General features: G+C 45.5%; 1 protein-coding gene across 7 annotated transcripts in view; it reads left to right on the forward strand.

Moving 5' to 3' along the window:
- The first annotated feature begins 7,183 nt into the window (after positions 1 to 7,183).
- The window catches only part of KIFC3 (kinesin family member C3), a 46,733-nt gene continuing 26,180 nt past the window's right edge, over positions 7,184 to 27,736 (forward strand). The window contains exons 1-3 of one of the 7 annotated variants that reach the window (XM_066637262.1): positions 7,184 to 7,285; positions 12,020 to 12,465; positions 22,988 to 23,117. In XM_066637262.1, coding sequence (XP_066493359.1) covers positions 23,099 to 23,117 — 19 coding nt within the window. In that variant the 5' untranslated portion in view covers positions 7,184 to 7,285; positions 12,020 to 12,465; positions 22,988 to 23,098. Of the gene's footprint in view, positions 7,286 to 11,854; positions 11,870 to 12,019; positions 12,466 to 12,626; positions 12,673 to 22,984; positions 23,118 to 27,736 lie in introns of those variants that run through there. The other 6 variants (XM_066637257.1, XM_066637256.1, XM_066637259.1 and 3 more) reach the window with 6 other exon arrangements.

Here is a 27,736-nt window from a genome sequence, read left to right on the forward strand (position 1 = left end):
ACACCTACCCATGGTGTCGGTCACTGAACTATCCTTTCTATTTTGTGATCTATGTTTGTGACCAACAGGGCCAGCCTTAGGACCTGTGGGGCCCAATTGGAAACTTGGGGGGGGGGCAGATTCACAACCAAGGTATGTAGAATCTTACAAAAAATTTCAAAATATAAACAGTATAAACAAATGCTAATGACCTTTTAAGGATTCAGAAGAAAATTTAAATTGTTGCTGTTCCCTATAAAACCTGCAATGTGGTGTTAGGTGTCCATTGCAATGTGTTGTTGTGTGTATTTGATAAGACCAGAGTAGATTACCCTAGTACAGGCGCCCTTAGGTGCGTGGTCTGATTGGGAGCAATGGGTCTAACAGGCTTAATGTCAGCCCTGGTGACCAAAGCACCCTCCTTAGTGAAAAGCTCCACTGAGTTTCACAGGATCGTCTCCCTAATCAATGTGCATTATATGGTGTTAGACTGGCAGTGCTTTTTAAAACATGTGCAATGTGTGCACATGGGGGTGGGAAACAAATGGACGTAGGGCCAATAGTACAGCTGTGCAATCTGGCGGGGAAAGGAAAATGGAGGTGAGGGTGAAAGGTGCAAAAAGAAATGTTTATTTTAGTGCCAACCCCCGCCCCCCCCCCCCCAAAAAAAAAGGTATTCAAAATTGGAGCCTAACTGAACTGGCTCACTCATGCCTTAAACTACAGAGCGGAACTCTACAGCTAACATGCACACAATGTAGAGCTCTGGGGAACACAGTTAGCAGAAAGAGAAGTGAAGAGAGAGAACACAATAGAAGAGGGGGCAGAACAAGAAGGCAGAAAATATGGGGGAGAAGGAGCGGTTTCTCAAAGAACTGTGGTGACGGGAACCGTGGTGAGAGAGCCCACCGTGAACTTTGCACAAACTGCCTCTTGTCCCTCACAGCAAGTATGGCAAGATACACGTAGTTTGTCAACACTACTCAGAATTCTTATTGCAGGTATTCTGCCCCTGGAGGATTCCAGGCACAGGCACCAAACTGGAACTTCTACTTCACCACCTCAGCAAGGGAAAGACTACACACCCCACACAGGTAAGAAAGAGGGGGAGAGAATCCCAGCTTGCAATGTACAGTGGACCTCTACTTTGCTATGGTAATCCAGTCTAGGGACACCATTGGATTGTGAAAATGTAGTAATGTGAACTCTGTAGTGTGCTGTTTTCTGTTAATTCATTCCAAGAAACTCTGCCACAGAACTAAGCTATTTCCCTCTCTAATGTGTGATTTAAAAGGTGCCTATAGCGCTACTAGCAGTGACGTAGCTAAGGAGGTGCAGGGGGTAGCAGTCGCACTGGGCAACAAGCTTTAAGGGGGCAACAAGCTGAGCTTTACACTAGTGGCCAAAATTATGAAAAAATTTGGTCTGTATGAATAATACCATCATCTGTATTCTATCAAATGTTATGGCCAATTAACCAGAAAATGAGAATGCAACTGCCTTATGGAACAAAAAGTGGATTTTCTTAACTCAAAACTGACCCATGAGACTGATTGTTCTGACAGCCAATGCGATGTTATTATGATACAGCATGGAACCAATAAGGTGTTAATATGAGTCAGCTCTCATTTCCATGTATTATAACACAGCTACTCCTGCTAACTGGTAAAGAGGCACTTTTTCAACTGGTGCTCCTCTTATATTTAGCAGTGGGAGAATAACCATCCCTCTTCTCCCCAGCACAGTGTCTCTAACTAATAAGGGACACACTTTTTAGTTATTTACTTAATTAAATTAAGTAAATTTTTTATTTTACTTAAATTTTATTGTGGATTTTATTGTGGAGGGGGGGCTACAAAATCTTGTTTGATCCCAGGTAGCATATAGATGCCTTAGCTATGCCACTGGCCGGGGGAGAGGTCGCAGATCAAGTGGGTGGTGAACTGCTGGGGGGAGGAGGCAGGTTTTCCCCCAATCTGCACTTTTAAAAAAGCCCAGGTGTGATGTCACTTCCAGTTGTGACATCACTTCCAGGGCATCATTTTGAGCTCTGCACCGGCTACACGTACATTAGCTAAGCCACAGGCTCCTAGTGCTCCTATAGCAAGCTACTATGCATGGGTATTGGTTTACACAATGTTGTAATTATCAAACTCAAATTACAAGGCTGTATCCTTCACTCAGTACACAGAGCTACGATGTAAAAAATGCTACTACCGGCTGAGACGCTACTTAGAAGGCAGTTGTATTTGCATAGGCATTCACATCAACTTTATCCTTCCCTCCAGACACACAGCCATGACATTTAAAAATGCTGTTATGGCTGAGATGCTACCAAACACATTTGGTATTTGCATCACTGATTGGCTTACCTGCCACGTCCTGTTGACGGTGCTCTTCAGCCTATCATAAAGTGAATGACTTATAGTATAGTGAAACTTGTTTTACAGCGGAGAGTCCTGCTCCCTTTTGGGGAATGCCATGGGTTCCAACCATAGCTACTCCTGACCAAACACTCATCAGAACCTTTTGTTTTTCAGGACAGCACCGTTGCCCCAGGGTTTGGTCCTCTGCAGCAGGGGCCACTGTACTGCGTCCAATTTACAACAGCATGACTTTTCCTTGCTCCAGCATCAGTGATGTGGCCATTGGCAGACGGGATTCTGCACCAGTGGGGTTGTTCTTGCACCATTGTACATAGTGTTGCGCTGGCATATCTTGAGGCTAGAATTGGGCCTTAAGATAGTTCATTTACATAATTTGATTTGCACAGCAGGCTGCAGTGGATACAAAAATCAAAGCATTCTGGTCTTCAGTGGGCCCCCTGCATTAGCTGTACACTGCTCCAGGCACCCATTTAACCTATATTTGTAAGCATTCCCTGCGAACATAATATGAGATGTGCTGTATTTCCACATGAATGCACTGATGCAGAAAATCTTCCCTGCAAAACTATATATAAAGCTTCTGTGTGGAAACAGCCCGGCTGCCATAGGAGATATGGCTGTAAACTATTTTCAAAATTAGTCATTTTTGCCAGCTTTGCTGCAGACTCTTGTGAGATCTGAAAGACAAACATATAGTAGTATCAGCTTTTGGAACTACTGCCAGGACGGCCCATCCAGGGGCTGTGGACACTGCCTCCGGAAGCCCACTGCTGAAGATGTCCACCTCCATCTGCCCAACCGACTCCACTGTTCCTCCTCCTCCCACTCCCTGAATTAGAAGAGGAAGAGGGGGATGGAGCAGAAGAGGAAGTGTGGAGGAAAGAAGTGGGAGACACTCTAGCTCACCAGTCTCCTCTTCTTCTTCCATTCCACCCCCCTTCTTTTCCAGCTGAGAGGAGCAGAGACTGGCACATCACTGCATGAGGTGGGCAGCATTTGGCACACTGCCTCAAGTGCCAGGCAGTCTCGGGCACTTCATCACATGCCTCAGTAAATGACTCATGATCTCACAAAGACAAGATACTTGTTCCTACCTCTAGTGAAGGGGGCCAAACTGGGAACTGCTGGATGTGGCAAAAGAGGAGAAAAGCTGGAGCAAGCAGCAACCTGTCCACTTCAGTCTGGACCTGCAAAAAGGCTCCAAAAGGGGAAAGGCACCTTGGGAACAATATGCCCCTTGTGAAAATCCTAAAAGGAGCCCTTTGGCAGTGACCAGGAAGCAGAACAGGGATTGTGCTCATGAACAGAACAAATACTTGTTTAATGCAGAATGGGAATTATTTTCTGAAAATGTGGGAGAACTAAAGTCCTTTGGTGGGAGCGAAGAGGCTTGGTGGGCAGAGTGGTCCAGGTGGAGGAAAGGGACAGGAAGTGGATCTGTCAGTGATCTGCCAGAGTAGATTGGGCAATGTGTCTCACTGGCCATTGTCTAGCCTACTCTAGGAAACCTAGTGCAGGGTATCCTGGGTTGCTCCTTCTAGCCTGCCACAGGCCTCAGGTTATGAGTGGTCACTGCTAGATCTTGGCCCATTAACCCATCTGGGTTCATCAGTTGTTACTGGGCAAGGGTGATTGGGGATGAGGCTTGGAGGTAACAGCTGTGCACTCCCATGCATACTGTTCAGTCAGAGCAGTTGAGCTCAGTGGGACTTATTCCCAGGAAAGTGCACATGTTTGTAGCTTAATTCAGTCTGCATTGGGAAGGCAGATGTCTGGCACACGTACCTTTCGGGGAGAGGCAGTAGTAGCTCAGTGGTAGCACACATGCTTCATGTACAAAGGGTCCCAGTTTCAATCCCCAGTAGTGTCTCCAGGTGAGCTACTTCTAGTCAGTGTTGTCAGTGCTGGGACGCGTTGTTACTGCCAGGAATTAATAGCAGAACCAGGCAACCTTGTATATGAGTAAAGCGATTTATGGATGTCAAACCGTTCCTCCCAGTCTTCAGAGCTCAAGGCAGAAAGATTCCTTGTCTATCAGCACACACCGCAAGGACAGTGGAAACACAGTATTGGACATCAATAAAGTGCTGACTCTGCTGGTTGAAGGGCACTGAACTTCCCTCAGGGGTCCCAGCTGGATACAGCAATACTTCTACCAAGTCAGACCCTTGCTGCAAACACTGTGCTGCAAACACTGACTGGTAGCAGCAAGGTTGTAGTCAGAGAAGGCTGTTTTTAGCACTACCTGCAGATGCAGTCAGGCCTTGAACCTGGGACCACATGCAAAGCATTGGATTTTATCACAAGCTCTTGCCCCAAGGCAGTGTTGAGATCATGCCTGCTTTCGGTTTCCAGGGATTTTCACCAACATGCTACTGATGTTTCTTGTATTTAATGTTCATAAATACAAGTGTTTCTCAAACTGTTGAGTCGGGACCCACTAGGTGGGTGGTGAGCCAATTTCAGGTGGGTCCCCATTCATTTCAATGTGCATTTTATTTTTAATATACTGTACTAGACTTGATGGTATGCATGGTATGTGACTGCATTTGGGTAAATGTTACAGTCCTGTACTTTTAACAGGCTACTATGTATATGCTTTTAACAATGATAGTAACCATGGCTTCCTCCTGGATAAGTGTGGATAGGATTGTAGCCTTAGGAATGTTTGGGGAATTTTTTTAAAACAGATTGGCAACTACTTGGGAGGGTTAGGAGGTTCTTTTTATTTTAAATAAATTGTCAACTTTTTAATTATTTATTTGAACTGATTTGATTTTGTCATATGGGGGTTAAAAATTTTCCTACTTGATGGTGTCACTTCTGGCCATGACATCACTTCCAGGTTTATGACACCGCTTCTGGTGGGTCTCGGACAGACTGTCATTCTAAAAAGTGTGTCCTGGTGCTAAAAAGTTTGAGAACCACTGTACTATATTATTCAGGTCAGTGGCTGGGCAGCCCAATCCTATGGTTTCAGGTGCCCAGAGCAACCATGGAACTAAAATGGAAACTGCTGTATCTCGCTGGTGCCAGGAAGGTACCAGAAGTCTCCTTGGGGGAAGGGGACTTTCATCTTTTTTTGCCGGAGCAGATTTGAGAACTTTTTCTCAAATTGGGCTTTTCAGCTTCATAGAGGATCCCTCCCAGGCTGTTTCCTTCCTCCCCCAACTCCACCCACTCCCCCACCCCAGAACACCTCTCCCCCCTCAAAAAAAAGATTGCACTACTGCCAAGGTCTTTTTTGCCACACAGCATCCTTCTCCTGGCTCGGGCCCAGCACTGACTGATGCTGGCCCAAGGGCTGTGCTCCCTCCTGTGGTGCCGTAAATGTGCTTTACGGCACGTTTATGACACCTAGCACCTACACTGCAGCTCAGTGCTGGCGCTAATGGCCCACAGGATTGGGCCCTAAGCAAGGTAAGCTTTGCAAGAGGTTGCCTATCATGTTTAAGTGTTTGTCTCCAACCTGCAGAGATTTGAGGCTGGAGGGCCAAGGGAGAGCCTGCGCATCTGGGAATGGGGAATTGGGTTTTTCACACCCAACCCAATGACAATTCCTGCAGTCCCTTCGAACCCTCCAGGATGGCTTTCTGGGGTCACCTTGCCACAGGGTTGAATCCCTCGAATGGGGGGGGGGGGGCTGAAGTTCACTGCATAGCTACAGAAAAGCATGGGGGAGGCCACTTTGCCCCAACAGACAAAAGAACATATTTCTTTACCCAGCATGTAGTTACTTTGTGGAAATCCCTGCAACAGGATGTGGTGATATCATCTGGCCTAGATACCTCTAAAAGGGGAATTGGATTGATTTCTGGAGGAAAAGTCCATCACAGGTTACAAGCCATGATGGGCTTATGCAACCTCCTGATTTTAGGAGGCTGAACGCCAGATGCAAGGGAGGGCACCAGGATGCAAATCTCTTGTTGTCTGATGTGTTCCCTGAGGCATCTGGTGGGCCACTGTGAGGTACAGGAAGCTGGACAAGATGGGCCCTGGGCCTGATCCAGCAGGGCTCTTCTTATGTGCTTATAATATTCCAGCCAGGCTCCTCCTCTTCCAGGTGGTGAATAATGAGGAATATATTTCTATACCCAGCGTGTCATTAGACTGTGGAACTCCCTGCCACAGGACGTGGCGTGTTGTCCTGGACTGACTGGACAAGGTGGGCCCCGTGAGCCTGATCCAGCGGGGCTCTTCTGAGGTTCCTATGTAATTAGCCTGTGGAACTCCTTGCCAGGCATCTGGTGGGCCACTGTGAGATACAGGAGGCTGGACTAGATGGGCCTATGGCCTGGTCCAGCAGGGCTCTTCTTATGCTCCTATGCAATTAGCCTGTGGAACTCCTTGCCACAGGATGTGACGTGTTGTCCTGTGTACCCCCCCCAAGGCATCTGGTGGGTCACTGTGGGTACAGGAGGCTGGACTGGATGGGCCTTTGCCCTCAACCAGCGGGGCTCTTCTTATGTCCCTGTGCAATTAGCCCGTGGAACTCCTTGCCACAGGACGTGGCGTGTTGTCCTGGACTGGGCTGGACAAGGTGGGCCCCCTTGGGCCTGCTGCAGTGAGGCTTTTCTGATGCTCCTGCGCGCACCTTCTCCTGCCTCTCCTGGGGCAGCGCGTGAGGTGGGAGGTCCCGCTCCGCTTCCAGCACGTGCGCCCGCGAGAGGGAGGAAAAGGCGGCGCGCGCCGACGCCTCGCGCGCGGGACCCGCCTGTCAGAAGCCGTTGCGTTTCCTTGGCAACGGGCAGCGCGAGCCCGCTACTCAACCGCCGTTGGTGGCGCGCGCGCGAGGGGACGGGGGGGTCCGTCATCCTCCCTTTCCCCCGGCCGCGCGCCCGGCTGGGGCGCGGAGGGAGGCGCGCGAGAGCCTTATTTGCGCGCCGCTGCCGTCCAGGCGCCTCACAGCCCCGTCGCCGGTAAGGAAGCCGCTGCCGCAGCGGGCGAGGAAGGAGGAGGGAAGGCAGAGTCAGCCAGCGAGGCGGCCCTTGTGGAGACGCGGCGTGAGGGGAGCGTCTCGCTCGGCCCGGCCCGGAGGCAAGCGGAGCTGCCCGCACTCCCCGCAGGCAGCCGGGCGCAGGGTGGAGGAATGTCTCCGGCACCGCGTCCCTCAGTGGCGGCGGCCGTCAGAGTGTCCGCGCTGCCGCTGTGCGGGCTGCAGTTCTCCCTGGGAGTGATCGCCGTGGCTCTGATGAGACTTGGTTCAAAGTAGACAGGCAGAGGATGGGGCTGCAAGGCTGCAGTCCTGTGCATGCTTACCTGGGAGTAAGCCCCCTTGGCTCTGATGAGACTTGGTTCTGAGTAGACAGGCAGAGGATGGGGCTGCAAGGCTGCAATCCTTTCACCCCAATGCACATTGGGGCAAAAAATCAAAACTTTAGATATAGGCTGATGGGTTCTGAGCTGTCTGTGACAGATCAGGAGAGAGATCTTGGGGTGGTGGTGGACAGGTCAATGAAAGTGTCGGCGGCAGTGAAGAAGGCCAGTTCTATGCTTGGGATCATTAGGAAGGGTATTGAGAACAAAATGGCTAATATTATAATGCTGTTGTACAAATCGATGGTAAGGCCACACCTGGAGTATTGTATCCAGTTCTGGTCACTGCATCTCAAAAAAGACATAGTGGAAATGGAAAAGGTGCAAAAGAGAGTGACTAAGATGATTACTGGGCTGGGGCACCTTCCTTACGAGGAAAGGCTACGGCGTTTGGGCCTCTTCAGCCTAGAAAAGAGACGCCTGAGGGGGGACATGATTGAGACATACAAAATTATGCAGGGGATGGACATAGTGGATAGGGAGATGCTCTTTACACTCTCACATAATACCAGAACCAGGGGACATCCACTAAAATTGAGTGTTGGGTGGGTTAGGACAGACAAAAGAAAATATTTCTTTACTTAGCGCGTGGTCGGTCTGTGGAACTCCATGCCACAGGATGTGGTGCTGGCGTCTAGCCTAGACGCCTTTAAAAGGGAATTGGACAAGTTTCTGGAGGAAAAATCCATTATGGGGTACAAGCCATGATGTGTATGTGCAACCTCCTGATTTTAGAAATGGGTTATGTCAGAATGCCAGAAGCAAGGGGGGGCACCAGGATGAGGTCTCTTGTTATCTGGTGTGCTCCCTGGGGCATTTGGTGGGCCGCTGTGAGATACAGGAAGCTGGACTAGATGGGCCTATGGCCTGATCCAGTGGGGCTGTTCTTATGTTCTTATGTAATCCTGTGCATGCTTACCTGGGAGTAAGCGCCATTGGCTCTGATGAGGCTTGGTTCTGAGTAGACAGGCAGAGGATGGGGCTGCAAGGCTGCAATCCTGTGCATGCTTACCTGGGAGTAAGCGCCATTGGCTCTAATGAGGCTTGGTTCTGAGTAGACAGGCAGAGGATGGGGCTGCAAGGCTGCAATCCTGTGCATGCCTACCTGGGAGTAAGCCCCATTGGCTCTGATGAGATTTGTTTCTGAGTAGACAGGCAGAGGATGGGGCTGCAAGGCTGCAATCCTGTGCATGCCTACCTGGGAGTAAGCTCCATTGGTTCTGAGTAGACAGGCAGATGATGGGTCTTCAATCCTGGAATCCTGTGCATGCCTACCTGGGAGTAAGCCCCATTGGCTCTGATGAGACTTGGTTCTGAGTAGACAGGCAGAGGATGGGGCTGCAATCCTGCAATCCTGTGCACGCATACCTGAGAGTAAGCCCCATTGGCTATATTGGGACTTAGTTCTGAGTAGACAGGCATAGGATGCGGCTCTCAAACAGCTCAGTGCTGCTGGGGAACAAAACAAATGACTCTTGGGGTGGGGGCAGGCTGCAGCTACAAACCCCTTCATCTGTGGCAGCTGAAGCTGGAATTCTGAGGGCACCTGGAAGATGAGCAAATATATTGCATTCTCTGGTCTGTAGCCTGGGCAGCTCATCCATGAAGCTGACAGAGACAGTTGCCTCAGGCTGCAGATGGGGGGGGGGGATAGCACACAGCCCCACCTTCCTTTTTTTGTCCTCACTGTTTTTTCTGGCCCCCTTCCTGATCTGCAAAAGGAAGAGGGGGAGAGAGTCGGAGGGATGTGGTGGGGGACACTCTAAGCCAGAGTTTCTCAACCAATGATACTGGTACCACCAGTGGTATTGAGGTCATATCTGGTGGTACTTACAGGACCCCTGGACACTTGCTGCCACCTTGGCAGCAAGACCAGGAACATGACACAATGAACAGTGGTAGGAGGCTCATTGGGCAGAGCTCCAAAGTTTTCCAAAGTGCAGAGTTTTCTGCACTCGGAAAGAGCCCTCCAGTCCACCCTGGGCCTCATACTGGTGTTGATCACTTCACATCTGGCCTCCCAACCCAGAAGTATCTGGCAATAATGTCAGCACCAGTTACTTCCAGTAGTACTTTGAATAGGTGGACCACGTGAAGTAGTACAGCGGACAAACATTGAGAAACACTGCTATAAGCCCAACCCTTGACACTTGCGTTCTGCCCCCTCCCTTCCTTTTCCAAAGGGAGGAGCAGAGGCTGTCATATCACCAGGTAATGGGGGGGGGGGTTGGCATGCTGGGAGGTGTTGGGGCAACTCCAAGCCTGTCTTTTTTTGTTTGTTTGTTAATGTAGGCATTAGAAACAAACATACAGTTAAACTGCATTAGTATGAAGTGATTGGTCTATACTATTAATTTAATTTTTTACAAAAATCCAAAAGAAAGAGATAGAGGTTTGTTCACCTTGGTATTCCAAGCAGAGTGATAGAATTCCATGGCAGGTCCCAATTCTTATTTCTGTAAAGCTGCATACATTCAGCCAGACTTGTATGTCCCCTGATAACCCAGTGGGAACTTTGGACAAGTTGCAATGCTTTCAAGGCATGCATAATTATGTAATTATGAAACACACTTTGAAAAACATGTTACTAAATCCTTTGGGTGACCTGGCACTATGAATGAAACTCACATGTTCCTAGAGGCCATGCCCTTTCTGGCTGCTGCTAGCCTAGGCAGGGTTGCAGAATGAACTCAGGAGGCAGAGCTGTTGTTCTGCCGGAGAACGAGATTGGAGTGTCATCCCTACAGTTGGGCACCATGAATTAACAAAGACTGCTGCAAATGGCATTTCCACTTTACCCCACCCCAGAACTTTGCAACTTTCTCTGGTGAAGGAAGTGGCCACTGCTTACTTGGGATGTTCCCTGCTTAGTCTGCAATTATCACACCTTGTTAATTCTTTCTAAGTAAGAAGTTCACTTAAAAAAAATTACTACCTATGTAACAACATTTGTACTTGCGTATTACTTATGTAAATACATATCACTTACGTAGTGCAACCAGCGTTCCTGACACTTTACTGTGAGTTGGAAAGATAGGTTCCTGCCCCAAGTGTTTTAAGTTTAGAACAGCATTTCTCAATGTTTGTCCCCCTCCATACCACCTTCCATGGTTCATATTGGAAGTAGCACTGGAAGTAACTGGCAGTGATGTCATTGCATGTGACTTCCAGATTGGGAGGCCAGATGAAATGCGACAAATACCAGTAAGAGGCTCAAGGCCGCTGGGATGGCTTTTTCAAGTGCATGAAAAGTGTGTGCAGGAGCTCTGCTCACTGAGCTGAGCCTCCTACTGCTGCTTGTTGTGTTGCATTGCTGGTCTTGCTGCCAGGTGGTGGGGTGTCTGGGTTTCCAGCACGTTCCACTGGACACCACCAATGGTACAAGTATCAATGGTTGAGAAACACTGGTCTAGAACAGTGGTTCCCAGCCCGTGATCTGTGAGACCCTGAGAAGTGGCCTGCAAGGTCTCAAGAAAAGAAAGATCATCTTTGATCACTTCCATGTCTTGTTGAGCCAGCTCTCCACCACGGACCACCAGAGAGGGAGGAAAATAGACTGCCTGCAGCCAGCACTTCCAGCAGCTTGCTGATCGCTCCTCCAAAGACTACAAAAATTTAATTGTATTGTTTGTGTGCAGAGGTATGGGGGGGGGGGTTTCATGTGGTCCAGATATTCCAATTTTTGCCTCAGTGGTCTGTGGGCTCTTAAAGTTGGAGAACCACTGGTCTAGAAGGTATTGGTGTAAGGGAGGGCAGCAGAGAAAGGGAAGAGGAATGGAGAGAGGCAAATGGGACAGCATCCACAATTGTGTTATCCATCCGTTGTTCACTGATATTTCTCTGCCTAAATTCTCATGCTTATTAAAGTAGAAAGTCCAGCTGTTTCAAGAACAGTGCACAGTGTTTGCACAGTGATAGCATAGGTGGGCTGCTTTCAGAGCTCCTGCTCTGTTTTTTTTTTTTTTTGAAGAGTGATTTATGCCCATTAACAGGAGAGGTAAGGGGGGAGAACCCTTCTTGCTGTCCTGCGTTGTGAATCTGAGTGGACCATAGAACTGTGAAAGTGCCCAACAGCATACCAGTGTGGAACTAGCAGTGTGATTGCTTGCAAGTTGTAGCAGAAAGCAACAGCTGGGTTTTGCTACAAGAAGCATGTCTGGAAGTGCTGTCAGAGTACCTTTTGGCTGGTATTGCTAAACATAGCATTTTGTGAAACATTTTACAACTGTACTTTTCCCTAGTGTAGCTATGTACTCTATGCCCTTTGCCTTTTTTTGCTAAATTGTTGACTTTGAAACTCCGCCTTCTGTTGACGGCTGTCTTGTGCTTCCTTGCAGATGCCTTTCTTGGAACCACATGTCATTATCTCGGACCTGGTTTGTTGAGAAACCTGTGAGGAAGGAACCTCCCTCCAAACACTGAATGTGTTTATGGCTCATCCCTTGCGTGCCTCCACCCTTTCTCAGTAGAGCCAGGAGAGGTTAAGGAACAAGCAGCGCTGCATTGCTGGCATTCCATTTCAGATGCCGAAGATGAGTGGAGGGTTTCGGAGGAAGGGAGACTGAAACAGGCACCAACAATTAGGCAACTGCAGGGCTCAGCTGACAAAGGCATCTGTGCTGCTGCCAAGCTGGAGGGGAAAGATTTTGTTCCCGTTTTCATTGGGAGAAGAGTTAAAATTTAACAGGACTGAGAAGACAAGTTGCTGTCCTACATAGGAGAAAAATCACGTGGCTTGTCTTTGTGCTTGGAGGCTTTGTTATCTTTTGCTGCCAGAAGACAGGTAGGCAATTTCAGATAGATGTTTTCAAGGCTGACTCCTCTTGAACTAGAACAGAGAACTGTTGTTGGATTTTTGGCTCACACTCTGTGACATTTCAGAACAGACACTCTTTTCAAGCTATCCTTCAGTTTCAGAATTACTCTAGGGCTCAGTGTATTGCTGGATGGGAAAGAAACAGCAACTGAACTGCTTCCAGTTTTCTCTTGGGTATTGAGTCTGAGCTCTCCTTTTGCATTTTGGATACCTGTTCTACTGCAATGTATGGTACAGCTGGAGTGTATGTGGGCGTGCTGTGACTTGTCTGAAAGTGTGGGGGGAAAGAGCATACAGCTGGATCAGAGAATGATGCAGGAGTGATAAACTGCTCTTGAAGCCTTTTTTTACCTAGTCATGAAACTTTGTTGTTGTTGGCACTCCCTGGTATATTGTCTTTCCGTTTAGCAAAGGTGCATTTAGCATCCTCCCCTGATACAGTGGAACAATGTCAAGGAATTAGGAGTCCTTGGAAACTGGGGGTTGGTTTATATGTTAAGTCTCTTGGAACCTGCACCAGTTAATTGCTTAATGTCTGCAATTGTACTTGTATCCTTATATAATTGCATAAAGAAAGAGAAATTTGTTTAACTTTGGTTATGAGATAACTTTGGTTATGCTGGTTGTGTATCTCATTTGGTAGTTTGTAGGAGTTTTGTTTTGACTATTCTGATTCTCTTGAATGTGGGAAGAATAGTAGAGATCATTTCCAGGGTAGCTTACGGAACACCCCGAACACACAGAACTAATTTCCACTAAAGGAACTTCCTCTCGGATTGTTGCTCATAGGCTAGCATGGGGTCTGTATGTCTTCAGTTGCACTGTGGTTGAAAATTCAAGATATCAACCTTTAGGCAGAAAGTGTGTACCTGTATGTCATACGGACCTGAAAATGTCCATCATCTGTTTACGTCGCCCTTCCCAAGATGAAAAGTCACTAGCAGGGACTTGTGCCCTTCCCTTTGATGGAGCATCTTAATTGACTCCTCCATTCCTACCCCCTCAATTAGTGCATGCTGCTGGCTCCCTTTTCTTGTAGGGATGCTTGTGCAATTTGCAAATGAGAGAGTCGGTTATGCAACTCCCCGCTTTGCTTAGGCTTTCCTGTGCACAAGGCCTGTATGAACAGGGCCGACTGGGATAACTTTGCCAGCTTAGGTAGGTAGCTCAAACAAACCTGCCAGTTGGGCCTTTCCCACTTCTCTCCCCGCAGCAGCTGTATTGGAACCTGCCTAGTGTATGTGCTCACATATGTGTGCTGGGAAGCTGCAAAAACAGATTATTAATCTCCTCTTGTGTTTGCTTTTTATTTTGGTTTCTCAATCTGCTCCCAAGATTTACATGAGTAGATAAATGGGACGTATCTATATGGCAAGCGTGTATTGGATTTATGCCATTTTAATTGTTGTGGGTTGTCCATGGAATCCTGGGAGGAGTTGTTCGGAGAAGGTGCTAAAAATGAGCTTATTCCCCCTTTTATTTTTTGCCTGACCATTAAACAAGATTGCATTTGTGAAGATGTGCTGTCAGAGGTGGAGCTGGAGCTCTGTGACCAAGCACATGTAAGGAGGTCCTAGGGTTAGTCCCTGGAATCCATGGAGGACTGGAAAAGAGCCTTCTCTGTCTGGTGGCAGTGGCACTTCAGAGTTTCGATCAGTGTACAATACAGAGCTGAAGGGCTGTTTGTTTGACTTGGTAGAAGGCAGCCTTATCTGCTCAACAACGTTTTCAGCTCAACAGTGGAAAAGTAAAGAATGCTGAGATTAGAGTGAAGAAAGGGAAAGATCTTGTCACTAGTCCTTGGTGACTTACCTCTGATGGTCATGTTTTTTAATATCAAATAGCACCAGATTGTTGGCATCGCCAGGTTACAGAGGCGTCTGTAGGGGAGGAGGGCAAAGATCCTGGCAGTAGCCCCTAAAAGTGCAGGAATTTGATTTCCTCTCCCCCCCCCCGCCCGTGCTTTTCCACCCTCCAGGACTCGGAGCTGGCTCAGCTTACTTGCCAGGATGGAGTGGAGTGAAAAGGTATTTAGAACAAAATGGCTAATATTATAATGTCGTTGTACAAATCGATGGTAAGGCCACACCTAGAGTATTGTGTCCAGTTCTGGTCGCCACATCTCAAAAAGGACATAGTGGAAATGGAAAAGGTGCAAAAGAGAGTGACTAAGATGATTACTGGGCTGGGGCACCTTGCTTATGAGGAAAGGCTACGGCGTTTGGGCCTCTTCAGCCTAGAAAAGAGATGCCTGGGGGGGACATGATTGAGACATACAAAATTATGCATGGGAAGGATAAAGTGGATAGAGAGATGCTCTTTACATTCTCACATAACACGAGAACCAGGGGACATCCACTAAAATTGAGTGTTGGGAGGGTTAGGATAGACAAAAGAAAATATTTCTTTACTCAGCGTGTGGTCGGTCTGTGGAACTCCTTGTCGTAGGATGTGGATGGCATCTGACCTGGATGCCTTTAAAAGGGGATTGGACAAGTTTCTGGAGGAAAAATCCATTATGGGTTACAAGCCATGATGTGTATGTGCTACATCCTGATTTTAGAAATGGGCTATATGTCAGAATGCCAATGCAAGGGAGGGCACCAGGATGCAGGTCTGTTGTTATCTGGTGTGCCCCCTGGGGCATTTGGTGGGGCCACTGTGAGATATAGGAAGCTGGACTAGGTGGGCCTATGGCCTAATCCAGTGGGGCTGTTCTTATGTTCTTAGTGAAGTCCAGACTGTGTGTCTGGGGGGCTCTATAGCCCTCCTCTGGACTATAGTGCAAAACCTTCACTCCTCCTGTCCTGGGTCCTGGTAACTGGGTTCAGGTATAACTTGAATTAAAGATCCAGCTTGATAGGGGGCCGGCTGACTGAGCAGAACCTGAAATGTGGGTTGCTGCCATGAAGTCTTCACACTTCCTCTGCCTCTTTGGGTGCCCAGCAAAGCAATGTGTGAGCTTGACATGTAATGGCTCCACCCTTTCAGGTCCCACCTATTCACTTGTGCTGTCTTTTCCTGGGTATCTGGCATGCGTTTATTTGCACAGGACTTCCCTCTTCTGGACCAGTCTGGGATTCTTCTGCTGCTAATACCTCTTATGACTCTCACAGGGTCCCCCCTTCTGAATGTCATCACTAATTGTGTTTCTGTCTTTCCAAAGAACTCGGGTCAGCATACAGAGTCCTTTCCTTCCATTTTATGCTGACAACAATTCTGTGAACTAGGCTAGGCTGAGAGAGTTACTGACTAGCCACCCAGTGAACTTAGTGGCAAGTGGGGACTTGAACTTGGTCTCCCCACTCTAAACACTGCCCCATCCTGGCTCTCCAGTGTCTCCAAGTGTGGCAGCCTACCTTCACAGCATCCTTGAGATCAGGTAGTACTAATCACTGTTTTCCTTATGTGCCGCCTGCTTTACTAGGAACATGTTAAACTTGCTTCTTTCACAAAACATGTATGATAAAAATGCTCCTTTATGCAAATAAAGTATTTCTGCTGTCAGTTGAGATTCTGGCAGCTCACATTCTTCAGAGGCTTCTCTAGATGCAGGAGGTATCTTCTTTGTGTGCTTTTTTATTTAGTGATATTGACAGCTTCATTTGCTGATGCTTGGATGCCTTCAGAGAGCCTGCTCAAGGCTGCTGCCCACTGGGTTGCGGCAGCTGAGGTGGCTGTGTGGAAAGGGAGGGGCTGGAGTTGGGAGCACGTGTCAAATTTGGCAGCGGATGAGAGAGCAGAGAGACTGATGCTAATTACAGCTGAAGATAATAGGTCTAACAAATGCTGTTGCTGCTGCACATACCTTGTGACCTCCAGATTAGACTATTGTAAGACAACACTGTGCGGGGCTTACTTGGAGATAGTTGGGATAGCTCAGGTGGTTCAAAATGCCATTGCACAATTGTCAGCTGGTGTTGGCTGCAGGTGCGAATTATACCTATTCTTAGAAATGTAGTGGCTGCCAGTGTTTCCAGGTCACAATCACCTTGTTGGTGCTGACTCCTAGAGCCCTACAGAGCCAGGGACTTGGTTTCCTTAGAGAACATCAGCTTGAATTAATTCTCAGGTGGTCTATGAGGTCGTACTTGGGGCAGAGTCTTAGACTCTTCAGTTTCCTGGAGAAGGGGGGGTCAACCTGGGGAAAGCAACAGGGCTTTAGAGTGCTATTATGTTGTTTAAAAGTTTACATCACCATACAGAGAGAGAAAAAATAGAAGAAAACTTTACATTGAACTGGAACCTCTTGACCTGCCTCATTGTGATTACCTGTCCATCTTATGTTTCCTGGAGAATCTTCATGGAAGACCCTCTTTAAGATCGAGAAAAAGGGGCAAACCTTCCTCATAAAGATAAGAAAACCCAAAAAATCTATCATCAGGGAAGTTGCTGCACAATTTACTTGTTTGTTAATTCTCTATCCCCTCCTCACTCCAAAGCCTCTAAATCAGAAATTTCTGGCAAGGGGCTGGCCTGTCCATGGCATGAATTGAAAACTTCACATCATGTGCTGAGTTGGGGGGAGGTGGGAAATAGACAGCAGTACTACCCGCATTCTGCCAAACTCCATGGAGTCCAGTCTAGATCCATCCTCTTCTTCTGCAGCAGTGCTTGAGATGAAGTTGAGGAGGACTTACTTCTTTCCTTCAAGGTGCACTGCCGTCATCACCCTCCTTAACTAGTGTCCAGTGGAGGTAGAACTTTGGAACCCAGCATTCTTTCCATGGTCATATATTTCTGCTCGTGAGTAACTCAGACCAGGAGACAAAAGAGACATTCTCATTCCAATGTGTTGTGAACATGTTGATAGTGCCTGGTAGCCTATGGGGGCATTGCCCCTGCTGGAGAATCTGTGGGGGTGGGGCTTGACCCCCGCTCCTCTGTAATTTTTGTCTATAGTTTGGGGTGCCTTCCTTGGCTGGTTGGCATCTGTAAGAAGTAGGGCCTCCTTGGTGGTGGCACTCTGCTTATGAAATGCTCTCTTCTTCATAGTCTTTTAACATTTAGGAAGTGGTTGAGGACTTTTTAAAAATTGAGGTGTAAGGGAGTTGTGCTTTTTCATTTTGGCTATGTTTGTATTTGGATCAGATTCTTAGTTTAAATTATTGTTCAAGTTATTTGACTGTGGTTAGAATTTTTATGTTTGTCAGGTGCCTTTTGGGAAGCTAAAACTGAGTGAAAAATAATGTGACAGAAATGTGGGCAACTTCTGTACCCTTTCTGTCTCTCCAGTTCTGCCATTGATTTTACTTGTAGATGCTACTTTATCTGGCAAAGAGAGAATAGAACAGCCTAAGAGAGATAAGGGAAATAGGGGTGGTGCAGTGGGTGGGGTGTCTACTCAAGGACAGGAAGTATTGGGTTGTCCAGTAAGCTGCCTTGTACACCCAGCCTTTTTATCCTTGTATGAACTGGCCATTGAAGTAGACCATTGTTCAGAAATGCCTCCTATAATGCTGCTTCCTATAGCATTGTTTCGTTATAGCACTCTTTGTCCTGGGAGTAATTTCTCTTGTATCTTAAAGAAGAAAAAGGGTAAAATCCATAAAACGATTCAAAAGTCAGTACAGAAGTCTAGCGATCTGTGTTGTGCTTTCAGCCAACCAAAACTGCATATATTGGCTAGATTCTTCTGGCAAGGAAAACCCGCATTGATGAGAGTGGTACATTCTGGCTAGCATGGGGTTGATAATTTGGTACCAGGAAATGCTTTAGGGTGAGGAAGCAGTGGGCGTCGATGCTTTCTTCAGTAAGGTGCCTAAAGTTCCCAATAGTGAGTCACAACCTGGCTCATTCACCTGGATGTGGTTCCTCATTCTACCACAGCCATAAAGAAGTGACAGCAGTGGTGGCCATTTATACAGCAGGCTCCCACCTAATGTGCTGGTGAGTACAATACTCAAAATGCATCTGCATTAGACCAGCACTACAATTACCTCCTATAGTGCTGTTTCACACTATATCGTACAGAATCAGAACAGGAAAACTCAATCCAGAGGTTCCCTGGTTTCCTCCCAGTATCAGTGTGACCAGACATCCTCTTCTTCCAGGGCATGTCCTCTTTTTTAACCTTGTGTCCTGGAAAAGAATTTAAATGGCTTCCTTTTTCTTGTGAGCAGGACCCTCCAGGCAGCGCATAGCCTTCTTGTAATTAATAAATATGTAATAAAATTTTAAATTTAATAATAAGTAATATACAGTAGTGTTTAAATTAACCACCTGAAATCAATATATGAGTGTTTTTAGCTTTTATTTTGTCATGTCCTATTTTTTTTTATGCCCTGCATTTTGGAGTGTCTTGTCCTCTTTTGTGGTTATGATATCTGGTCACCCTGCCCAAGTATAGAAGTAAGACTGGCTCCCTTAAAATAAAACTCTTTATAAGTTTGAAATCTAAACACAGAAGTGATGCAGGCATATGAATCTTTTATAAAACTGAAGCAAAGCTTCCACTTCAATGGAAGCCAAATTTTAGCTCCTCAATTATTCACGCACCATGAGCTAGTGAGAAACTAGCTTAGCCCCTTAGGAATGCTGTCGCAGAGTGGATTTCCCAAAGTGAGCTTATTACCTTCTTAAAGCTTAACCACAGATTTAAAATAATCTGGATTAACATCTTGATATAGACACGTCTTTTGTCCATATTCATTTAATCTAGAATTCAAGGTATATGAACACTTTGGTTATCCCTCAACCTATAAACAGAAAAGAAGTTTCTTGATATGCTGCATATTTTGTCTTTTGTCATTTGCAACTGATGAGTTCCTAGTTGAGAACAAAGTGCTTATTCCTGGCCATCATCTGTTTAATGACATCACTTTCTGCTTTAAAATGTGACTTTTGGCCCTTGGCATGCTCCTTGATAATTATTTGTCCTACTATATGAAACTAGTTTGACACCCCTGGCTTATAAAATAAATACTTGAAAATGGAACAAGCTTCTGTAGATATTCCTAAGAATCCACAGGGTGTAGTGTGGTATGTTACTCCTGGGCCAGGGAGACCTCATAGCTTTGGATAATAGCTTGGGTTTCCTATCCCATAGGGGACTGGCAATGTCTCAGAAGGTTGGTTCTGAGCAGGAAGTGTTGTAGAAGTGATGATTAATTTCAGATAGGAGACTCATGAGCTCTGAAACTGGCTCCGGAGTCTTCTGGTGTGGTGAACGTCATTCTGGGATAGACCTTTGTGTTGTGCTCAACAATCTGGGGCAGGTAGTGGGAATTTTCTGTTGTCATATTTTTCTGTATATAAATCATTTCTAAAAATGCTTTGCTTGTAAATAAGCTACTAATAATACCTGTCAAAATGGAAAGTTTTAAAGTTGCTGTGACTTTTTTCAGGTGAGTATGCCTAGGTAATGTCTGTCACAGCTCTTTGAGTGTACTCAAATTAATTTCTTAGTAGCTTTCAGTGCTTCATATTTTTTTCTTAGTACTACTAGAGTATTATGTTTAGTGCTACTGAATTATGCCTTAAAACATTTATAAGTACTTTAATAAAAATAATTTCCAAGTAATACTTTGACTATAACATTCAAGCCACATTAAGACTACAACTTTGTAGTGTACTCACATACCTGGGAATAAGTTCTGCTGAACTCAAGTCCTCTAGTGGGATTTACTTCTGAGTAAACATTGTGTGTGTGTGTGTGTGTGTGTGTGTGTGTGTGTGTGTGTGTGTGTGTTGTGTTTGCTAATTAAACATTTTAGTTCAATTGCTTCAAATCATGTCAAATTGATGTGGTATATTTTTCATTTACTAAATATATGTGAAATAAACATGCAACGTCAGATCCCAGTCAATGTTGGGGTACTGGAAATTTTTTAAGAAAAATTCTGATGATAAAAAAAAATCAAAATTATTTTAGAAAAATTCACATCACTTTTTGTGCTTTTCAGTTTGCATATTTAGTATGCCTTCCTCCATTTTATGGCAAGTGAGAACTCCTGCTGTAGAAGTTCCAGGAGTTGATGCTCTCATTTGAAGCACAGACTGGCATGTCTCTGCGAGGTCAGTGAAGAGACAAAAGGCAGATTGAATCAGTTCACTCCCCTCCAGTTTGTGGGAGATGCCAGTGTCTTGGGTTTCATGTGAAGCAAGTCATTCTTCCATTGACTCAGACTATTTTGGGCCACAGGACTTGCAGACTTTAGGGGTTTGTTGGCAGGGAATCAGAGAGGAGTGGGCTGCAACTGTGAAAACTAGAAGCTAGCTGGTTCAGATGCTAGCATGATGGATGGATGATATGGAAAGAGGTGGTCTAGGTGTACGCTGCACTGAAGAATCTTAATGGTACTTTGGTGGGATTTTGATCAGCTGCTTTTTAACATTTTTCTTGTTAAGCAACATACAGCTTTTTCTCATAAATGAGAGTGAAAAAGATTCTTTTGCGGAAGCTGCCTTCTGTTTCTGTCTTGTTCATTGTCTGCATGCCTCAGCTCAGTTTGGAAACTTGACTGTCCAGGTAAGGATATCACTGAAGATTTCAAAGTCAAAGATGAAAGAACAAGCCTCTCTGTATTTTGTAAAAAAAAATGTAGCGGGGGGGGGGGTTGTCTCATGGAGTCCAACAGCAGCTTCTTGTAAGTAAAGACTTCTGTTTAGTGTGGGAGAGAGTCTTAACAAGGGTGTCTTTCAGAGATCTAGAACTTGCTATCTTTCACCAGCTTAATTGCCCCTCTGATGAATGGGGGGAAGGAACACAACATGGGACAGTGCTTAGTGGTAGAGCTTGACCTTTCTATGCATAAGAACCCCAGGTGGCAAAACCTGGCAAGACCAGACCTGTCCCAGGCAGCCAAATGGGCCCTTGCTAGGCCAGATGGCTCAGCAAAAGACAGCTTCACATCTCCAGAAGAATGGATCAGGGCCACAACATCCATAAGCTTCCCAAAGTGTGGCTAGTTCTTGACAAGGAACACTTTGTGATGTTGCTGGTGGGGGGTGGTTTTTCAAAGCCATGGCTACAGTCACCTTCCAAGAGTGCCACACATTTTAAAATTTAGAATACTTTTCTGAAACTGAAAGCTAGAAGCTAGCTGGTCTGTGTGAGAGAAACTTATACCTGCTGTTTCCAGTTGCAGATTGGTACTGGAACATTTTTGGACACAGTCAACTAGAAGTGCCTCCATCACTTCACTAGAAGTGCCTCCTCCTTGTGTGCTGATGTCTAATCTAAATTTACTTTAGATTTTAAGTTTGGGATTGATCTTTGGGTTAATTGGGCTTGTGCATGAGACTTCCCTCATGGGTTGTGTCTAGCAAATGACCCAACCTTAAAGAAGATTAAGATAGCTGTTTTCGCGACTCATTTCTGTACGAGACCTGGAAAGATGTATGGTGTAAAGTGTGGCAGTAGCAGCAGCCATTAGCAAAATCCTGGTTGCCTCTTTTTTCCTTGGCTTTTGAAATAAGTCAATAAGCTTATTCTGCTGTCTTACTACTATTCCCAGAGAAACAATGTTTTCTTAGCAATGCAGAACTGCTGTTTGAGAGCTGGGGAAAGGTTTTTCCCACTCCATTGCAAGTGCAACCTTTGCGTCGTTGCTGAGTTATGTGGGTAATGGCTATGCTATTATGACAGACATCTACAGGATAGTGCCCAAGAGTCACAATGTGGAGCAAGTCAAGCCTTTGATGTATAGGATATCTTTTAGGAATATTTATTTCCTTTGAGAATAAGTTTAAGAAAATACAATTTGAGAGATGTTCTGAGTGCTTACAATTCAAACTATCAAACCCACCTCAAACCATGTAGTGTTGCTGCTGCCAGCTAGTGCTAGCACACATGCAAAGCACTGCAGAAACAAGCAGGGATTTTTTTTTCCTTCTGGAGAGATCTTACAAGTCAATAAAGTACAGTAATCATGTAATGTTGTATGTCAGTCTTTCATGATGCTCCAAAGAGACTAGTGGAGAAACTTGCTACAAGTTAGAATGATTAAAAACAAAAAGAAAACCAAAATCTTAGTTTGCTCTCATTCATCTACAGCAGTGGTTCTTACACATTTAGCAATGGTACCCACTTTTTAGAATGAGAATCTGTCAGGACTCACCGGAAGTGACGTCATCAAGCAGGAAAATTTTTAACAATCCTAGGTTGTAATCCTACCCACATTTACCCAGGAGTAAGTCCCATTGACTATAGTTCCATTGTTAAAAGAATATACATAGTAGCTTGTTAATAGAGGTCTATAACATTTCCCCAAATGCAGTCACATACCATGGTAGCATCAAGTCTAATATATTAAAAATAAAATATTGAAATGAATGGGGCCCACCTGAAATTGTCTCGCAACCCGCCCCATGTGTCCCGACCCACAGTTTGAGAAACACTGATCTACAGGCTCCTCCCTGAGCAACTGAGTACTCTGTGGGGAAAGAGAGCTCCCCACTCTGTTTGCATCTGAAGCATTGGCTTTGGAAAAATGGCAAGTTAGAGAGAGATCATTACTTCCATTAAAGGTGTGTATCTTTTCAGCAGGCTCTGCAATCCAAAGGACATTTGGGGCAGCTTTGGCACCTCCAATCAATCTGGTTCAAAGCAAAGACTGGCAGCTGTCGGCTGCCCATCCCCAAGCAGGAAGCAGGCGACATGAGCATGGATAAAACAGGTACAAAAATGTACAAAACCTGCATCCATCTCAGTAGACCTTTAATACCGTCAGAAAGCCATTGTGCTGCTGTGATTGGAGAATTGCATTTTGATTAGGGAAATCCAGGTTCATATTCCCTCAGCCGTGAGGCTCATTGCATTCCTTTGGGCAAAGCAGCAGTTTTCAGTCAAACGTACCTGACCAGGTTGCTTTGATAATAAAATGGGTATAACCACCAGGTATGCCACCCTGGACCCCCAAGAGAATGACCCCAAAGTGATAAATGATTATATTTATTTGACTGGTTGATATTCCACTTTTTTTTACCAGAAGTCCCAAAGTGAATCACAGTGTTCATGAAATGCAACAGTTCCATTTATAAAACAATGAAATAAGTTGGTCTGTGATGAGATTTATTGAATGGAATGGGAGCCTGGGTTGAAAACAGAAGTGCAAAATACTGAACTTGAAAACTTAAGACAGAAGAACAATAAAGAAAAAACCTCCCATATATATGGAGAATGTTTTGTTCTTCTGACCTTGATGAAGGTCAGCAGTAGAAGAGGCAGTTCCAAACTGATACAGGCATGTGATGGTGACAATAATTCATTTCCCTGCTTTTATCCAATCCTATTGGCAGTTCAGCAGGCTTGCTCTGTGGTTTATTATTACAAAGGGTGTAGATTCAACCACTTGACACAATCTGTTCTGCAAAACCTTGTGTAGTAGGGCATGGTGATCGCCTGTTCCCAACTTTTGGTTTCTGTTTGTATGATCTTTTAACCTAATGAGAGACAGACTTGTCTGTCAGTTACTATTAGTTTCATCATGCTAGTGTCTTCATCTTCCCTGAGTAAGGAACTTTTTTAAAGTATGCCAGGTTGGGGTTGGAAATGTCTCTGAATGTTGCATGAAAAAAAAATGTGCATGTGGGATCCGTAGAGAGACAAACAGCTGGAGATTGCAAGGCAGAAAGACCTGGGTCTGTCTTTGCTGTGAAAATTGATCTAGGGGTCCTGTGGCAGACCTGCTTAGTGGGAAAAGAGGTGAAGCTGGTTGGTTTGTGAATGGGAAGTGAAACTGGGCAGACTAAGGATCAGACTAGATGCAGCCTTAAACATTTGCTTTGCCCTTCTGTTTTTGTTTTCCACAACTATTGCCAAAGGATATGGATCAGGACCATGGTTTGTGTGGGGAGGGCGTTTTAACTCTTTGTGCCCATTGTAGCTTTTAGTCCTGGTGCCAGTAGCAAGGGAGGGGGAAGAATTTTGGCAGGATGTATTAAACCACCACCCTCATACAGCAGTCCATATCTGGATGAAGCCCCTCTTGGCTGCTAAAAAAAACAAAACCAGAAGAAAATATTTTTGACCCAGTGCACCATTTCATGAACTAAGCACTGAATGACTTGCAGCCGAATTGAAAAACATGATGTTGAAGGTGCTATGAGGGGATGGGCAGAGTCTCTTTGTAGGGTTGAGCTCTTTCTTTCCCATGTACAAAGCACCATGATAACTGCTATAACTGAGCGCACTGAGTGCAAGTGCGTTGGCTTGGTCATGTTGTGAGAATGGATGATGGCCGGATCCCAAAGGATCTCCTCTATGGAGAACTCGTGCAAGGAAAGCGCCCTACAGGTAGACCACAGCTGCGATACAAGGACATCTGCAAAAGGGATCTGAAGGCCTTAGGGATGGACCTCAACAAGTGGGAAACCCTGGCCACTGAGCGGCCCGCTTGGAGGCAGGCTGTGCAGCATGGCCTTTCCCAGTTTGAAGAGACACTTTGCCAACAGTCTGAGGCAAAGAGGCAAAGAAGGAAGGCCCATAGCCAGGGAGACAGACCAGGGACAGACTGTACTTGCTCCCAGTGTGGAAGGGATTGTCACTCCCGGATTGGCCTTTTCAGCCACACTAGACGCTGTGCCAGAACCACCTTTCAGAGCGCGATACCATAGTCTTTCGAGACTGAAGGTTGCCAATACAATACAATGTGTGTATGTAAAGCAGCCCTGACCTGCTTACTACTTTTGAATGTATTTCTTTATATAATGCCATCAAAGTGCTTGATCCTTTGCAATGAAAGAGAAGGCAGGCACCTGTCCCAAGGCATGAGAAGACAGATGGAGTAGGATATGCAGAGATACATTTTCATAAATTTTAAAGCCATGGAGAGAAATTTCCCTTCCCTCTTACGATGCATGAGAACTGAGATGGGAAAAATAGAAATACTGTATATGCAATTCTTATTAAATCTAAACCGTATCATGTTAAGGACATAAAGACTGCCCTGTGCAACCTTTAAGGTTGTACCATTTCTTATATTTTGAAACATAAAAGTATGAATGCCTTTGTTTTATTCAGATACTAACTACAATAATTCCTAAGTACCTGAATATAACTTTGTGTTTGGTAGTGAAGACAATAGGAAAATAATCAAAAGTTGAAAATTAAAACCATCATCTTAGAAATAGGGACTTTGTTCAGACATTACAATAAAGGCATAACATCATGGTTTGTTGGACTGGGAACAAATGGTGTGCCTGTTTGTTCTCTCCTTCCCTCCCTCTCATGCCTTAAGTCTCATACTCATAGTTTTTGAGAGAGCTCATTAAATAAGCCTTTCTATGATGTAATTATGGAGTAGAAATAGATTTGCTTATTAGTATATCTCGATACCGAGCTAAACAAACGCATCGGTAAAGCAGCTACCACGTTTTCCAGACTCACAAAGAGAGTCTGGTCCAACAAGAAGCTGACGGAACATACCAAGATCCAGGTCTACAGAGCTTGCGTCCTGAGTACACTTCTGTACTGCAGCGAGTCATGGACTCTTCACTCACAACAGGAGAGGAAACTGAATGCTTTCCACATGCGCTGCCTCCGACGTATTCTCGGCATCACCTGGCAGGACAAAGTTCCAAACAACACAGTCCTGGAACGTGCTGGAATCCCTAGCATGTATGCACTACTGAAACAGAGACGCCTGTGTTGGCTCGGTCATGTCGTGAGAATGGATGATGGCCGGATCCCAAAGGATCTCCTCTATGGAGAACTCATGCAAGGAAAGCGCCCTACAGGTAGACCACAGCTGCAATACAAGGACATCTGCAAGAGGGATCTGAAGGCCTTAGGAGTGGACCTCAACAAGTGGGAAACCCTGGCCTCTGAGCGGCCCGCTTGGAGGCAGGCTGTGCAACATGGCCTTTCCCAGTTTGAAGAGACACTTGGCCAACAGTCTGAGGCTAAGAGGCAAAGAAGGAAGGCCCATAGCCAGGGAGACAGACCAGGAACAGACTGCACTTGCTCCCAGTGTGGAAGGGATTGTCACTCCCGAATCGGCCTTTTCAGCCACACTAGACGCTGTTCCAGAACCACCTTTCAGAGCGCGATACCATAGTCTTTCGAGACTGAAGGTTGCCAACTAACTATTAGTATATCCTAATTATACATGCACTGTAATGCTATGCACATTTAATTTGGAGTGAGCCCCTTTGAACTCAATGGAATCTGCTTTAGATTTAGAATATAGGATCAGGCTATAGGCATCATGGTAACTGCAGACAAAACTATTCTGAATTCTTATTTTTTAAATATTTGTTCCATCCAGTAAATAGTATATCCTTGTTAAAGTAGCATAGCAAGCTGTTTCTCTAATCAGTGTCTGGAAGACCCAGAGTTTCTGGTTCTGAACTTTTCATTTTGAGTTTTGTGGACTTCATGAAGTGGAAGGTTAGAATGAATTAAAAGAAGCTTCTCACTCATTCACACATTAATTTGTTCCTTTACCGCACATGTGCTTTTTCGTACCAGTTTTTTGCAGCATGGCAGATGAGAGTAGGAGACCAGTGAAAAGCAAGAGGAATTGTCTGGCTGCTGTGTTGTACAAAGCTGTGTTGTACAAAGGCCTTGCCATAAGATCAAGAGGCCCAACATTTGATGGTCCTCCTACAGGTGTAGCTTGTTTAGTGATCCAGACAAAAGTGGGAGCAGTGCTGTCCAGCATTAAAATACTGAATCTTGACTCTGTGGAGTTTTACAGTAGTGTAATTGACTGTAATGATAAGAAGAAAATATTTTTTTAAAGTATTTCACTCATCATTGTGAAAGAGAAAAAATATTGTGTGCAAGTCTCAAATACAGTTTTCCCAGCCCAGAGGTAGGGGGTAAGTGGCACGTGCAAGAGAGAGTAACGAAATTCCCTCCTGCCCCCCATGTTTCTGTATGGCTTTTCCCCCAAGCTTTCACATCTCAGATTGTGCAGAGCTGGTACAAAACTATCCCACAGTGTATGTTGAAACTGAATGCAACGTTTTATAGTGCAGTAGGCAGCTGCTTTTGTCTTCAGACGCACACAAGTGCAAAAAGCAAAGTACATTCCATGTGAAGTGTGGAATGGAAACCTGAGCTCTTGGCAGGGACAGCAATTCCCTCTTGGCTGGTGGCCTGTCTAGCCTTTGTGAGGGTAGAAAACATTTTGGAAGTGTGTCTTTTTGCTGGAGGAATTTGTATTCCATCCCAGAGAGAGTGAACTTGGTTTCTTCTCTCAATTTGCTGTCCCTCTCTTGCTCCCTCCCGTGTGCTGTTGATGCTGTGCTTGTGACTCTTTTCTCCAAAAGTCTGAGCAGAAACCACACC

This window comes from Tiliqua scincoides, chromosome 9, assembly GCF_035046505.1.
Source record: "Tiliqua scincoides isolate rTilSci1 chromosome 9, rTilSci1.hap2, whole genome shotgun sequence".
Classification (NCBI taxonomy): Eukaryota; Metazoa; Chordata; class Lepidosauria; order Squamata; family Scincidae; genus Tiliqua; species Tiliqua scincoides.